This window comes from Ictalurus furcatus, chromosome 19 (assembly GCF_023375685.1).
Source record: "Ictalurus furcatus strain D&B chromosome 19, Billie_1.0, whole genome shotgun sequence".
NCBI classification, from domain to species: domain Eukaryota; kingdom Metazoa; phylum Chordata; class Actinopteri; order Siluriformes; family Ictaluridae; genus Ictalurus; species Ictalurus furcatus.
This window is the reverse complement of record NC_071273.1, coordinates 22,866,548-22,882,502: the sequence shown is the minus strand read 5'-3', so window position 1 is coordinate 22,882,502 and position 15,955 is coordinate 22,866,548. Positions and strand designations below refer to the sequence as shown.

At 41.8% G+C, this 15,955-nt stretch overlaps 1 protein-coding gene across 1 annotated transcript in view; it reads right to left on the bottom strand.

Annotated features, from left to right (window-relative positions):
- Window positions 1–3,621: 3,621 nt before the first annotated feature.
- LOC128623149 (uncharacterized) overlaps window positions 3,622–15,955 on the bottom strand; it is a 48,766-nt gene continuing 36,432 nt past the window's right edge. The window contains exons 10-14 of the mRNA XM_053650036.1: window positions 14,928–14,998; window positions 11,950–12,060; window positions 10,477–10,574; window positions 6,662–6,731; window positions 3,622–4,449 (exon numbers count right to left, since the gene is read on the bottom strand). Of these exons, the coding sequence (XP_053506011.1) occupies window positions 4,198–4,449; window positions 6,662–6,731; window positions 10,477–10,574; window positions 11,950–12,060; window positions 14,928–14,998 (602 nt within the window). The 3' untranslated portion in view covers window positions 3,622–4,197. The remainder of the gene's footprint in view (window positions 4,450–6,661; window positions 6,732–10,476; window positions 10,575–11,949; window positions 12,061–14,927; window positions 14,999–15,955) is intronic.

Below are 15,955 nucleotides of genomic sequence, written 5' to 3'. Positions count from 1 at the left end.
AACCAACAAACTTTCACGCACAAGGGAGACTCTTGTTCACTTTTCCCTACTGAAAAAAAAAACAACAGAAACCCTCATAGAATTTGTAATGGTTTTAATGGTTGTATTGGGAATTGTAGCTATTGGTTTTAATGGAAACTGTAATGGTCCCTGTGGGTCTCTACTGGTAATTTGTTGCGTTCTATTGGTGGCACGTTATGTGTAGTGGATACCATTAATGACTAATTATGGTAATGGTTTTAATGGTTAACATCTGATGACTTGTAATGGTATTTGTAGTGGAAACCATTAGGATTTCTGTGATGGTTTCTATTGTCCCCCCCCCCCCGCAGTGTTATGTCGATACAGTGGTTCTCATGCTTTTTTTGCACCCCCTGAACAGTACGAGAAATTCCATTGACTCCCAAAGTACAGATTTAATTTTACAAATATAATATTTGAATGAAACACTAGTCGCATTATATCCATGTGTACAATAATATTTTGGCCATATATTGTAGCTATAGAGCTTTTAATGCCTGAACTTTCCACTCACACAACACATTTTGTTTCTTAAAACTGGATTTATATGCAAGTTGAAATGATATAGATGCTGACGTCTTCTTTTCTTTTCTTTTTCTTTTTTTTTTGTTTGAGTTATTGAGGTTTGGATTAAATCTGTTAAATTGTAATGACAAGTCAAAAACTCTAATAACTCTAAAAACCAAATAGTACAGTATAATTTAGCATGATTTATTTTCTGTCTTGATAAGTGGAAGTCAAAACACAAAACACAAAACACAAGCCCTTGCAGTAAAACTGCTTGAGAGAAATAACATGACTTAATTAAAGTAATAACAAATTAAGTGGGTGTGGTCAGCATCAAACAGGAAGTTGATGTTAAAAATCTTGAGCTCAGTGGTCTAAGAATACCATAAGGCTAAACCAGACATCCCAGCCTGCAAAAACTCATTTCAGAGAGGTAGCTCCACCACCACTGCAACCCCCCAAAAATTGATTTTTGGGATATTGTATATAAATTGTGTTCATCAGGGAGCTGCTATCGATATGCGGGAGACTCCCTGAACATCCGGGAAAGGTGGGATGTCTGGATAAACCCTGTGATATATCTCAGCTTGTTAGGAAGTTGTGATCATAGAGCGGGGTCAGCCCTGCATCACAGAGGGTTAAGGGCCTTTCTCAAGTGCCCAACAATGGAAGCTTGGTGGTGCTGGAATTTTGAACCCCTGTCTTTCTGAGGCTCTATTGAACCACCACTGCATAAGAATGTGTCCTTGTGTCTTGAGGGATGATTTGTCGAGTTGAGCTGCGTTAGAGGCTCAAAGAGAATGTGGTACCAAGCAGAGTGTGATAAGTCCTTTAAGTAAGGTGGGCACTGGCCTGCTTTTGGCTTTGTAGGCAAGCCTCAGTGTTTAAAACCTAATGCAGGCAGCTAAAGGAAGCCTGTAAAGGGGACATAGCAGTGGGATGGCGTGAAAGAACAAGCTGCATTTTGGATCAGTTTTAGGAGTTGGATGGTGCACAGAGGCAGACTTGCCAAGAGCGAGTTGCAGGAGTCCAACCTTCGAGATGACAAAGGACTGAACAAGCACCAGAGTGATCTCTGTGAAGAAGGAAGGAAGGCTGGATCGTCTTCATGATGAGAAACCAGTATGACCAAGTCATGGTAGAAACATGAACAGAAAAGGATAGTTGGTTGTTCAGAATCACACAAAGTTTTCATGCATCATCATGTGGTGTGATTTTGGTGTTTTCCAGGGATATTTTGATGTGGGGATACATCAACAGGAATATACAGCAGGTTAGTAGCTTCAGGCGATGAGCTGCAATTCATTGTGAGATGTCCGCCACACGTGCTGAGGCCCGAGCAGGAACCGAAAAAGTGTCTGAGCAGATGTGGAGTACCTCCATGTCACCTGCTATGACCATCCCTCCATTACCATTACCTGGGCCATTACTTCCAAGTCCAGTGGTTTAGTGGTCCAGGGTGTCCTCCACCTTGTGCTTCAAGCTGCCTGGGATAGGCTCCATGTTTCCCTGTAACCGTGTGTAGGATAAGTGTTACAGAAAAGGAATGGATGTATTTTATAAAGCAGTGGCTCGTTTACAAACGTGTTCACTTGGCACGTGTGAGGGTGTGCGCCTGCGCAGTTGTCTCTTGTGTTTGGAAAATCGCCTCTTCATTATGCCGTGGATCAATGAGGCAGTCTCTCACTCTCACTCACGCATACACACTAATCCGCTCTGATTGGTTTCCCAGCCCTCTGATGTTCTCCCAGTTAAAATTCATGGGGACATGAGGAGGCTCTCGTTATCACACTGCTCTCGCCTCCTTTTCAGTCCCTTTCAAAGTGCTGCCATCGCTGCCTCTCCAAGTTCTCAAACAGACATTGCAGATGCTAAAGACGAGCGCACTCACCTCCTCCCGAGCACCACGAAAGCTTTTCATGGCTCTCAGGTCCCCTGGCAGAGGGCTGTGGCCATTTTCTTTAGGCTAAACGAGAGGGTTTAGTCCCTCTTTCTCTCTCTCTCTCTTTTCTCTCCTTTCCCTTTGACATACAAATTTCACTCTTTTCTAATGGTGCACTCTTTTGCACTATTTGTCGCAGCTTCCTGTCTGTCTCTCTTTCCCAGCAATTATTTTGCAGAGAGGCAAGATCTCAATGTCCTCGCTTGTTCACTTTAAAAACATATTATTACCGGTTCTGCAGTAGTCATGCATTATTCATTTTGTCTACAGCAAAGAGAGACATTACAGAAAAAAAAAAAGTGTTCTGATGGAGATGTAGAGAGTTATCAAGCTGAACATGTTCAGGACCACAGACAGCACTCGCTCTGTGCGGCACACTTCCTGAGGTACGGTTACTCAGCTCAATGGTAGTATGGAAAATTTCTTCCACCGGTGTGTTTGTGTGCATGGATGTTATGTGAAATCTATGCTTGTGTAACTATGGTTCTTTGAGCTCCTTGGTTGGTGTTGACATCATGGTCGAGGTCAGGATCAACACTGATCAGTTGCATGGAAAGAAAAACATGTTTATTTCATTACAGGTCTGTCATTGAACATTTCTATTTTTAGGAAGACTTACACTGCATTCCAGGTGAGATCCAGCTCGATAGGGTTCATCAAGAGTACTTAAAATGGCTAAGGGTTTTATCTTCTCTGAAATGGGGTTGCTATGGATATGTATTCATTCATTCATTCATCTTCAGTAAGTGCTTTATCCTGGTCGGGGTGCATCTGGAGGCGATCCTGGGAATATTTGGCATAAAGTCTGAATACACCCTGGATAGCAGAACACACATTCACACCTAGGGGCAGCTTAGAGTTTGTGGGGAACCTATATGGACACAGGGAGAACATATGAACCTCTACATCCTGTTTGGAGTTTGCCATGTGACATTTCGGAGACTCAGCAAACATAAAAGTCTCCCAGTTCTGGTGAGACCCAAATTTGATATTTTGGTCTTAACACAAAGTGGAGACTCAGAGGCAGAGTGAGGAAGAGTTTGCAAGAGGTATAATACATATCACAAAGTGAAATCACAGAGGAAGGGGTCAGAGAATAAACAATCAAATTCAACAGGTACAGAGGGTAATCCCTGAGGCATCAAGGCACCTAAACACAACCAGTAATAAAAAGGCTTGGAACGTACGCAAAAACAGGGATTCGCAAGACTTCACAACGAACGATTGTTCATGAACTGCTTAAACATGCCTTGAGTCATCCTCATTACAAAGACACATTGGATTTGTTTCTTGCCATTACTCACTAGGCAATCCTGATGTCATGTTCTTGTCATACGTGCGCCAATGGACATTAAGAAGAAAATGAGACAAAAAGTCCAGTATGACTTCTAATAACTCCTTTATTTGAGTTTTACAGACTGAACAGACCACAGCCCTACCTTAGGCACATCATTTGCAGGTCAAAGTTCATCTCGATGAACGGCAAAATGAAACGACCTGCTCCTTTGGTGTACCGTGACATTTCTTAAACGAAGCATTTTTTTTTTTTCACACAGAAAATTGTATTCATGTTCAGTTTTATTGCTGATCGAAGTTGATAAGCGGTAGTGAATAAACGAATATCGTGAGTAAGGTGCACTAGAAGCTGTGACAGGGCATCCTGACAATATGGCTTGCATGCGATTTGGATGCTGCCTTTAAAACATAACACAGCTTTGGTGTTTCTGTCACAGGTTGCTAGAGTCATCCAGCGGGTTGGCAATGACGGAGTTGTGGATGAGGATGAAGAGGGGCAGGTGTGCGAGGAAGTCAAGCAGGTCGAGGGAGCGAAGGCTACGGAGTTCACGCCTGACCTCTTCCTCCTGCTCCTCACGGATCCCCCCTGCCTTCAGCTCCACAAGCAGTTGTTCAGCACTGATACGACCCTGTGGTGCCTCGCTGCCCTCAGACTGGCCCTCCAGCAGGAACAGGAACAACTGCTGCAAAACAAACACACAATGTACGTTTCACATGATGCATTTTACTGCAGATTTCGCTTTCGTGAACTTCCTTCGGTTGTGTTCATCGTACATCGTGTGGTACATAAACCATCTCAATTCTCAAATCTGATTGGTCCGAAAGTGTTGATTAATTCTCTATAACAGCAGCTCTGACAACTCACAGGCTTGCTTACTGTATATTAATGTGCTCGATCTTGTTTCTGTAGTAACAGCGACTTTTAAGGTGGAACAGATTTACAGAAAAAAAGTGCAAAGTTTTCTGTAAAGGAGACATTTATTGAACATTTATGGAAGGAGTCTCCAGTGTCAGTGCTTTGTAACAGCTTTGTAAGTTTTTTGCTTTCCTGTTAACATGACAAGAAGCTGATGAGGGAAGCATTGTTTATAGGTACTATACTACCTGAGGTTCTAGCTTGTTGTTTCAGAAAAAAAACTGCTAGCAGGGTTTCTTGTATGCTTTAAAGATTTGCTTTAATCTCTAAGATGTTAACACTGTAATATACTTAACTTTGTAACATATTACATTCTGATAAACATACTTGTTCCTGGGGGCACGTTGGATTAGTGTTTAGTACGCTTGCCTCACACCTCCAGGGTCGGGGGTTCGAATCCTGCCTCCACCCTGTGTATGTAGAGCTTGCATTTTCTCCCCGTGCTTTGGGGGTTTCCTCAGGGTACTTCGGTTTCCTCGCCCAGTCCAAAGACATGCATTGTTGGCTGATTGGCGTGTCTAAATTGTGTGAATTGGTGTGCGATTGCGCCCTTCGATGGGTTGGCACCCCACCCAGGGTTGGCTCCCTGGGATAGGCTCCAGGCTCCCCCATGACCTTGTCCATGGATGGATGGATGGATGGATGAACTAAATGGTGAGTGTTGGGATTTAGTTTGAAATAATACAAGTGAATTTGTAACTAAAGGTACAGACACTAACCCCGCCCCTAACCCAAACGTTATAACTTTGTATTAAGTTGTACAAATTGCTACAAATTTGTGAACAGTAGTGCGAACTGAATCATGTTGTTGAGTTCATTAAACCCAGAAAGTACCCTTTTCCGTATGAAACGTTGCTATTTTGTGGTTCTTTCACTGTTCATCTAGGAGACCCCCGCAGCATGCCTTTACAAATTCTAAGCCTCGTTATCAAGAATAAATACTACCAAGAAAAGTTCTGAGTGTGAGTAATGTGTGCGTGCAAACTACTGACTAAGTTCAGTGTGAATCTCATCGTTTCTCATGTCTTGGCTCATTTGAATGGAAGGAGAATGAAACAGACTGGGAATGTGTTTACAGCGACTTCATCACAACTTAGTGGAGAAGGCTGGTTAGAAGAGGCTAATGTGTTCATTACCTGTGTGTGTGTGTGTGTGTGTGTGTGTGTGTGTGTGTGTGTGTGTGTGCCCCCATTCAGACGTGTGTCTGAAGAGGCTCGAGTTACAGCAGCTTGTTCTGGCTCTTCTGTAAGTGCACCTGTTTGCACAGTTAAATGCATCCAAGGTAATGACTAAGGCTGTGTGTGTGTGTGTGTGTGTGTGTGTGTGTGTGTGTGTGTGTGTGTGTGTTTCCTATAATCCCATGGCAATATGCCCACTCCCCTCTTCACTCCTCCCAATAACAATTCCACCTCATGCTTGCTCTGTAATTAGCCGGCCCTTTCTCCGCTCACCCTAAGAACTGGCAGCGGGGGCTCAACTTCCCTCAGCGGCCCCTTTTTAGACACAGGCTTTCAAAGTCTCCTCTCCTTTCCACGTCCTCTGTGTTCAGCGTGTCCGACCGGCCCTTGCTCTTCAATGGCCACTCTATATGCCTCGTCTGAGGTGAGCTGGGTGTCTTTACTTGATTACAGAGCGCATAGCACTGGCCGTACACCGCCGGCTACTTTAATGAGATTACCGCTTGTAATCTGTGAATAAAGGAGAGAAGAGGAGGAGAGGAAGCAAGGAAGGTAGAGCGCAAAACCCTACTTCTCTTCTCAATTCTCGCTCGTGCACGGCTAGTTTTTCATTTCAAATTGCCCTTCAAAGCGTTTAGCGGTCTTTATTTCACTGTAATTAGCCTGCCGTCCCAGCCTAAGTTGAGAGAGGTTGGGGGGTGTGGGGGGGTGGGGGGGGTTTGGGTTGAGAAATTTGAACATATAAATGAGGAAGGAGAGGGATGCTTATATTTAAAATGGTAATGAACACAAAAAATGTACCTTTGCTTTGTACAGCTTCATCTCCAAAGACTTGAAGTCCATCTTACTAATGAGAGACCGCATGAAATCACTGTAAAAAAACAACATGATGTTATTGGTGAGGATTTCTTCATTTCTTTTCAGACACTTAACCCGGGATGGGTCAAAGCATGCTTGTTCTACTCCGGGTCACAGGGAGCCTTGAGTCTATCCCAGGGGACATGGGGCACAAGACGGGGGACATCCTGGATGGGGTGACAACCCATCGCAGGGCACAATCACACACACTCACTGCCACAAACAATTTAGAGATGCCTATTGTCCTACAACGCATGCCTTTGGACTGTTGGAGGAAACTGGAGTACACGAAGGAAATCCCTGAAGCATGGGGAAAATATGCAAGCGCCACACACACAGGGCAGAAGCGGGAATTGAACCCCCAATGCTGGAGGCATGAGGCACCCGTGCTAACCACTGAGCCACCATGTCCTCCTGGACAACCCATGGATGAATGGAATTTCAAGCTGGTCGGCTGCTGTAGACAAAAAAATCGAACATCGTAAAATAATTCTTTGGTCATGAGTTGAGATTGGTGTCTTAGCAACACATAATGTGACATGATGACCAAAGACAGCAGATGAGAAAGTTTTGTCAGTGCGAGGACCTTTTTGATTAAAATCCCAGAGTGTACAAGGTTCATCTAAAATCCACCAACAGGACGACAGAAATCTCACGGGACATCTACAAACACAGTAGTAGCAATGTAGCAGGGTAGTAATGGTGAAACTGGTGATCATCTTTAGTCACAGGTCTGTTGTTAGAAGATCGTCATCATGTAATCCGACGTATAACAGACTATCGTGCAGTCCGTTATAGATTTTATTTGGATCATCTCGTACAGCATGATAAGTCATAATTACTAATTAAAAGATTGTTCAGATTGAATAAAAAATATGGCTGATTTTGGCGGGTACTCTTTTGGTGAAGGGAAGGGGAGGGGGTGTAGAGCAGTTGCTGTTGATGGTAAAGTGTTCTGAGCCCATTGTGGTTGCTCATCACTGTCTGTCCCTTAAACAAAGATCCCGGACACAAGGCCAACCCACCATGATAACGATAAAAACTGCCCCAGTGCAAGGCGTAGGGTGGATGAGGGATGGGGTGGTTGTTGGGGACACGCTGCAGTATGACTACTTGCTGACCGAAACACACACACACACACACACACACACCAGATAATTACCCCTAGACATAAGCCATTCATTTTGGGACAGAGCTCTGCTGTCCAGCGTGTGGCATGGCGACGGTCAGCCCCCGTTTTTTTAACAAGAGCATGCTGGGAGGAGAATTGCTTCTGTGGAGGTTGAGGGGGGTGGGCTTTTTGACGAGAATGAGGATGGACAGGCCAGCTAATGATCATTAATTGCTCTGCAGTGTGGATATGTGTGTGTCCGTTTGTGTCCCTCAAGTCCCTGCACAGACAGAGAGGGGGATAATGGTAGCTCTAACCCAGTTCTATTGTTGGGGTGCCCGCCACTGCCAGCCTCAGTAGACCCCACGCTTACGTAATGGGCCAAATTTTGGTGGTCTCTTGTGTCTTTTTGTTTCATTAGGGGGTTACATCAGAGGCGGGAAGTGTGTGTGTGTGTGTGTGTGTGTGTGTGTGTGTGAGTGAATGGAGAATGTGGTGGTAATAATGACCCAGTTAATGTTTTGCAGCAAAAGAATACGAATAAGCGTGAGTTGCTTTCTATGAGCAATACAACAATTTTGAGACCTTTTAAGCAAAAAGAGAGAGAAAATTTAATGATTGTGTCTGAAGTTTTCTGCTGAATTAGCACAATTAATGCACCCATACATATTTACCATCTCTAGATGGTATGGGTTCATGGGCAATTAATTGACAAAGAAAGATATACCTACTTAAGATCTGTTCAGAAGACTTAATTTACACATGTGACTGGCAGTGTTCTATTATCCTTTTATATTTATTGCAGTATTGCACGAGGCTCGGTATCGGGGCCGCTTTAATTCTCTCTCTTCGTGATGCCACTTGGGTATGTAGTTTCTAAACATGGAGTTAACTTACACAGCTATGTCGACATTATGCAATTTCATCTGTCTAACAACAATCCCCTAAAAAATAAACAAGAATCTATATATGGAAGATTCTACAGGGCCATCACAGTCACCTGACTTGAACCCCATAGAATCTTCCAGGACTTCTTCTGCAACCAAGCCTTGGTGGAATTTGAGGTATGCGTGGGATCATTGTCCTGTTGGAAGGTCCAATGACACCCAAGCTTCAGCTTCCTCACAGATGGCATGATGTTTTCTCCTAGGATTTCCTCATACTTCAATGAATCCATCTCGCCTTCCACACGCTGCAGGTTTCCAGTGCCAGAGGATGCAAAGCAGCCCCAGAGCATCACCGAGCCTCCACCATGCTTGACTGTGGACAGAGTGTTCTTTCTTCATTCTTCTTCCTCCAGACATACCGCTGATCCATCGTGCAGAAAAGTTCCAGCTTTGTTTCATTGCTCCACAGAACAGAATCCCAAAACTTCTGTGTCTTATTTATATGCTTTTGAGGCGACTTTTCTTGTGCTTTTGGGTCAGTAGTGGTGAACGTCTTAAAGTTCTGGCATGGAAACCTTCTGCATTTAGTACACGCCTTACTGTGCTCACTGAAACCTCAGAGCCTGTTGCACCAAGTCTTGCTGCAGGTCTTTTGCAGTCACTCGAGGGTTTTTCACAACCTGCCTTCTCAGAAATCTGCTTGCAGCCGTCGATAGCTTCCTTTTTCTGCCCCGTCCAGGTATTTCATACATTTTCTGCCCCTAGCCAGTTCAGATATTTCATGTGTTCCAGCTCAAGCACACCTGCTGCAACTAATGAAGCCCTTGATTTTTAGGAAGCATCATTCCCATACACATTTATTTATTTAGGAAGCCCCATATGTCAGCCAAGTGAATCTTTTTTAATGTCCTCAGTTGTGTAACATTTATGAAACATGTATACAAAGGTTTTTTATTTTATTTTATTAATTAACGAGCACAGGTCAGCACTTTGTCTAGGGTCAAATCAATATCTGGGTTCAGTGGCGGTTTATAAAAAGAGGCCACACAATGTAACTGTCACTATTGTAGCCTTTCTATAGAAACACACTTGCCCCTTTTCATTTGTTTAATGGCTGCTCCTCTAGCCTGGTCAAAGAGCTAAGCTCACAAAGCACGCAGTGCACTAAATTAGCAAAGAGGCATGACCCCAGGATACACACACACACACACACACACACATATACTGTATGTACAGCATGAGTTTGCACAAATGCACATAACACAAGTCAGTGATTCTTAGCCACCCACCCATCCACTCACACACACACACACATGACCTCACACACACTCTCACATGACCCGCAAGACCCAGAAACAGTTAAGGGCCCATAAAACACCTCGACTAAAGAAAGAGTCTGTGTGTGGGAATCTCTGGCATATGGGTTGTAATCCAGACTCGCTGCACAGCCTCATCACTCTAATGCACTTCAGGTTACAGAGCTGACCGCCCAGCTCGGTCTAGGTCAACTGCCGAGGGTCACTCACTCACACCCACACACACACACACACACACACACACACACACACACACATATTGAGACAAACATTTGCAGATAATAATAATAATAATAATAATCATACAGGATGTCATATCTTACACAAGTGCACCAACACGCTAGCTCTTTCACAACCAAACACACACACACACACTTTTGTATGTTTTCCATTGTCAATGGTCACAAGTGTGTTATGTATCAGTATTCGACCCACGATACTCACTCTAGTGTGGCTATCTTCTGTGCCAGACTGGCAACGACGGCGAAGAGACGCAAATCCGTCAGACCCTCGGTCACGCTGAAATCAACCAGCTCTAGAATCTGAGAGAAAGAGAAAAAAAAAAAGGACAGAAAAAAATGAGACAGGGAGCTTTTTAAATATCCCGTAAATTCCTGCTTGTTTTTGTACTTCCTGGATATCCATGTGTGTTTCAAACTTGAAAAACAATGTGTAGAATTGAGTTTAATAATCTTGTAATAGGGAATACTACATACATTTGACTATATTCAATATATTTGATATATTTCTGCAGTGAGTAGGAGCAGAATGTGAATAAGAGTCCTGGGAATGTCTTTATGATTACAGCAGCAGTCCTACAGTATCCGGGTGTGATTATCAACTTGAAGTCTGTGACTTTTGTGATCGTAACGCCAAAATAATGCATAAGCGCGTGACGTTATAATCTTGGTATTTCCGTGATTGTAGGTAGATCTCGTCTGTCACACCCTCTTCCTTTGCGCTGCTACAGTCATGTTAGTGCAGTCATGTTCAGTTCTGAGCATGACAATAACAAATAGGTGCAAACGGGAATAAAATTGGGTTACGAGTTATACAAGTATATAACTATAACAAGTGATAAACGGGTGTTGGATGGTGCGTTGTGGGATGTTTTAGTCATTTCCAGTAAACTACAGGAATCTGGAATTTCCTGAAGAACTGTGGGATTGATCTACTCTGGTTTTGCCTCATTTGTGTTGATGTGATGGTAGGAGATACAGTAAAATATAACTATACATGCTCGATTAAAACTTTACATATATATATTATATATAACTGAAGGGCATAGACTGATGTTGGCTAGTTTATACGTTTCCTTAAACTGGAACTTCCAGTTTAGAGTTTTGCACTAAGTCAAGTTTGCTGTAAAAGTAATAGCAGCTTGTACAACCCCAATTCCCAAAAAAGTTGGGACGCTGTATGAAATGTAAATAAAAATAGAATGCAATTATTTGCAAATTTCATGAACCCATATGTTATTCACAAAAGAACACAAAAAATATATAAAATGTTTAATCTGAGGAAACGTACCGTTTTAAGGGAAAAAATGTTCCGATTAACCTCCAGCTGTTTCTTTTTAGTAACACTTACTTTTCCAGCCTTTTGTTGTCCTCGTCCCAACTTTTTTTTTGAGAAGTGTTGCGGCTATGAAATTCAAAACTACCTTTTTTTTTTAACTTAAATATGATTTACATTTGACATGTTTTCTACGCTCTATTGCGAATAACATATGGGTTTATGAGATTTGCAAATCATTGCATTCTGTTTCCATTTTACTTACATTTTACACAGCGTCCCAACTCTTTTGGAATTGGGGTTGTATGTTTACATAAGCTTAGAGGCAACTTAATTGCCAACTTTACCATGTATAGTAAGAAGAGTAGTTTAAGTAATAATATTTAAAATAGATGTCAGGACCCTGTACACATAGATTTCCTCCTCTTCAGTCAGCAGTTCTGGAGGAATGATCTCCTTTAGAGCCAGCAGTACTTGAAAGCACGATAGATAGCCATCACCATCACTGTCCACCTGCAGAGATGTTACCACTTTTATCCACCATTACAGAGAAAAAAATAATTTCAACCAACAAGACATTCAGCACGTCAGGTTTAACGGACATCATCACAAAATTGATCGAATAGTAAATAGTGAGATATTAGCACTGGAACTAAATTATATCAGCATGCATCTCCTTTCCCCCCTTTGCCTAATCAGGGGTGGACAAATGATAAAAACATTAGCTAGCCTACTGTGCAAGTAAAATCTACTGCACTGTGCACACACACTCACTGCAGGCAGCAAAATGGCGGATACTGAGCTCGTATCCAAGCAGCTCACCGTCGAGTCTTTAGTCAAGGAGCTCAAAACATTCAGAAAGGACATGACTGTGAAGTTCGTTGCACTTCTAAATAAGTCTTTGGATCTAATTCGCTCCTCAATCGAATCGATTGGTACAACCCTGGCAACACAGGCAGCAACCATCAGAGAGATGGAAACGGGCCTCTCAGAGCATAGCGACCGAATAATTCAGCTAGAGCATGATGTAAAACCTCTTCAGTCAAATCTGACGCGTATAGAAATGTTCAACATGGCGCTCAAAGCCAACGGAGAAGACCTGAGATCTCGCTCAAAGAGCCAAAACATATGTATGGTAGGCCTACCTGAGGGCATTGAAGGAACGCATGCTAGGGAGTTCATAACCAACCTGTTCTCTGAACTTCTTGGCGACTCCCTTTTGGAATCACCCCTAGCTGGACCGCACCCATAGAACGAGAATCAAGATCAAGAGCCTACTTTACAAGCAAGGAATACGTTTTGGGATGCTGTATCCTGCTCGCCTCCGAGTCAGCTGTGACGGAGTGGAATGGTTTTTTGATTCCTCAGAGGCAGCGGAGTCGTTTTATCACCAGAACTTTCCTAATTAAGTCATGGACTGATACTGGCGCTTTTATGAAACGGGTTGGCGAACTAAACAGGTACAAGCAGCTGTAATCACCAGAAACTCAGTGGCAGTGGAACCTGAGTGGTTAAGACATTGGATTACTAATCAGAAGGGCATGTGTTCAAACCCCAGCACTACCAAGCTGTTGGGCCCTTGGGAAAGGCCCTTAACCCTCAACTGCTCAGATGTATATAATGAGATAAATGTCAGTCGCCATGGTGTCGGCCAAATGCCGTAAATGTAAAGACAATATGGAGTTTCCATGTGATGTCTGTTACACCAAGGTCCCAGTAATATCCTTGCTTTATTTTGATGCTGCTCATATATCTCCAAACTGTATAGTGTATTGGCCACATGTTGTTAATTATTCGGTGAATGTTTACATACATGCTGTACCACCTTGACTTCGATGCCAGTGTCCTCTTGGGGCGGGCTCTTTATATGACTCGCCAAATATAACTTTGTAAGCCATGGACACGTCAAGAGGCACCGCTATTTTAATACACAAATGGATAAAGTTTGTTCCACATAAAGTATTCTCCAATCCTGGCAGTCGATATATAATAGTATCTGGGACTTTTTACCAAACACTTGTTATATTAGCTAGCGTTTATGCACCTAACAATGATAATCCGGCATTTATGACTACGCTTTATTCTCATCTGCCAAATTTGGACAATGACCGCTTTATATTGGGGTGGGAAGCTTAATTGTACGTTTAACCCAAATTTAGATCGTTCACAGCCTAAGATATTGGCTACTAGGTCAATGTCTAAGACTTTCTCATCTCTCATGGATCAGTTAGGGTGTGTAGACCCCTGGCGCTTTTTTTAACCGAATGTCCACCATGTTTATTCGCACATTGATTACTTCTTTGTAGATAAAGTTCTATTATCTTTAGTTAAATCCACAGAATAGTCAGACTATGCCCCACATACTATTTTTTCCTATTGGGCAGCTAACATTCAAACAATTTATACATGGTGTAACTCCCTAGAAGTTAACTGGGGTGTGACAGAAGCTAGCTCTTGGGTGTCTTATTTTTCGACTCTAATTTGCAGTGCCCCTCTAAGTACACTCAGAACCCGATTATGCTTTCCTCTTTAAGAATCTGGAAACAGTTTCGCCGGCATTTTAGATGCAATACACTGTCCACTCTCATGCCCATGTGTCGTAACCGTCTATTCGTACCTCCTACTCTAGATTCGACTTTTGCACAGCTCAGAGAGAAGGGCTTATTGTCGTTTTAAGATCTTTTCTCCAGCCACACATTTGTGTCATTTAACGACTTGTGAAGTCGTTTTAATATTTCTAAATCCAATCTATTTCGTTATTTTCAATTACGTGACTTCAAAAACACACTTTGCTTCCTTCCCTCACCAACCAGAGAAAGAGTTAGATAGAAGATATAATGTCACTTCCGAAATCACACAGCAGTATAACATGAATATATGACTTGTTACACTCTATACAATCCCCTCCTCTTTCAGGTCTTAAGGAAACCTGGGAGAAGGAGCTCGGACTACAGCGTGACGGTAATCTATGGAGTACTGTAAGGCCCTTGCCAAAATCGACTCTATCTGTATTTGTGCTCGTTTTAATCTTATTCAATTTAAAGCAGTTCACAGAATTCATTATACCTAAGCAAAATTGGAAAAGCTCTCTTTAACAGAGGATGACTCCACCCCCCAACCCCCCCCCCCCCCCCCCATTTAAAATGGTTCTTTTTCATCTCTCCCACTGTGTTTTTTGTGGGGTAATTTGGGATGGGTGGGGTAATGGGGTTGTTTTGGTTATATGCACATTTCTACTCATCTATCATTATGAGTGTTAAAAAAAAAATCCCCCAGCAGATTGTGTTGCCATGTATGTCTTACATATTGTCATTTTAGAATCTGAACAGTTTCGATTTGAGACTGTGTTTTAGATGGTGTGTAACGTGGTTCTTACGTACAGCTTCAAAAGCACGTCTGTATGCGGCGAGCTTCTCAGGACTGATAATGCAGTACTTGGCCAGGAAATCAACTGCACAGAGAGACAGAGTCAGTGAGTTAGCATATTTATGTATCACTCATTTGTTTCAAAAATTTTGGCAGTAGGACAGGAAAAGATATGGTGTTGATACAGTTATTTTCATGTCACAGCTCCTCCTATTGCCTAAAGCACAACACAAATATATAGTTACAACACCACACACTATACCTGACTGTTAGCAGACTGGATTGATACGTTAAAGCTAAGTACAGATTTGTGAGATTTGTGTAGGCCATATATACTGTACTCTCTCTCTCTCTCTCTCTCTCTCTCTCTCTCTCTCTCTCTCTATATATATATATATATATATATATAACCTTCTTTTTACATTATAAAATATATTACCTTACGACTACTACTACTACTACTACTTTCACTACTACTACTATTACTACTACTAGTACTATTATTACTACTACTACTACTACTTTTACTACTACTACTACTACTATTAATACTATTACTACTACTATTATTACTATTACTACTACTACTACTATTATTAATACTATTACTACTACTACTACTACTACTTTTACTACTACTAGTAGTAGTACTACTACTACTACTACTAATTCTACAATTATTATTACTATTACTACTACTACTATTATTACTGTTACTACTACTACTACTACTATTATTACTATTACTACTACTACTACTATTATTACTATTACTACTATTACTACTACTAGTACTATTATTACTACTACTTTTACTACTACTACTATTACTGCTACTATTATTACTATTACTACTATTACTACTAGTAGTACTGTTATTACTACTACTACTACTACTACTACTACTACTACTACTATTATTACTATTACTACTACTACTACTATTATTACTATTATTACTACTACTGCTACTACTACTTCTACTATTATTATTACTATTACTACTACTACTACTATTATTACTATTACTACTACTACTACT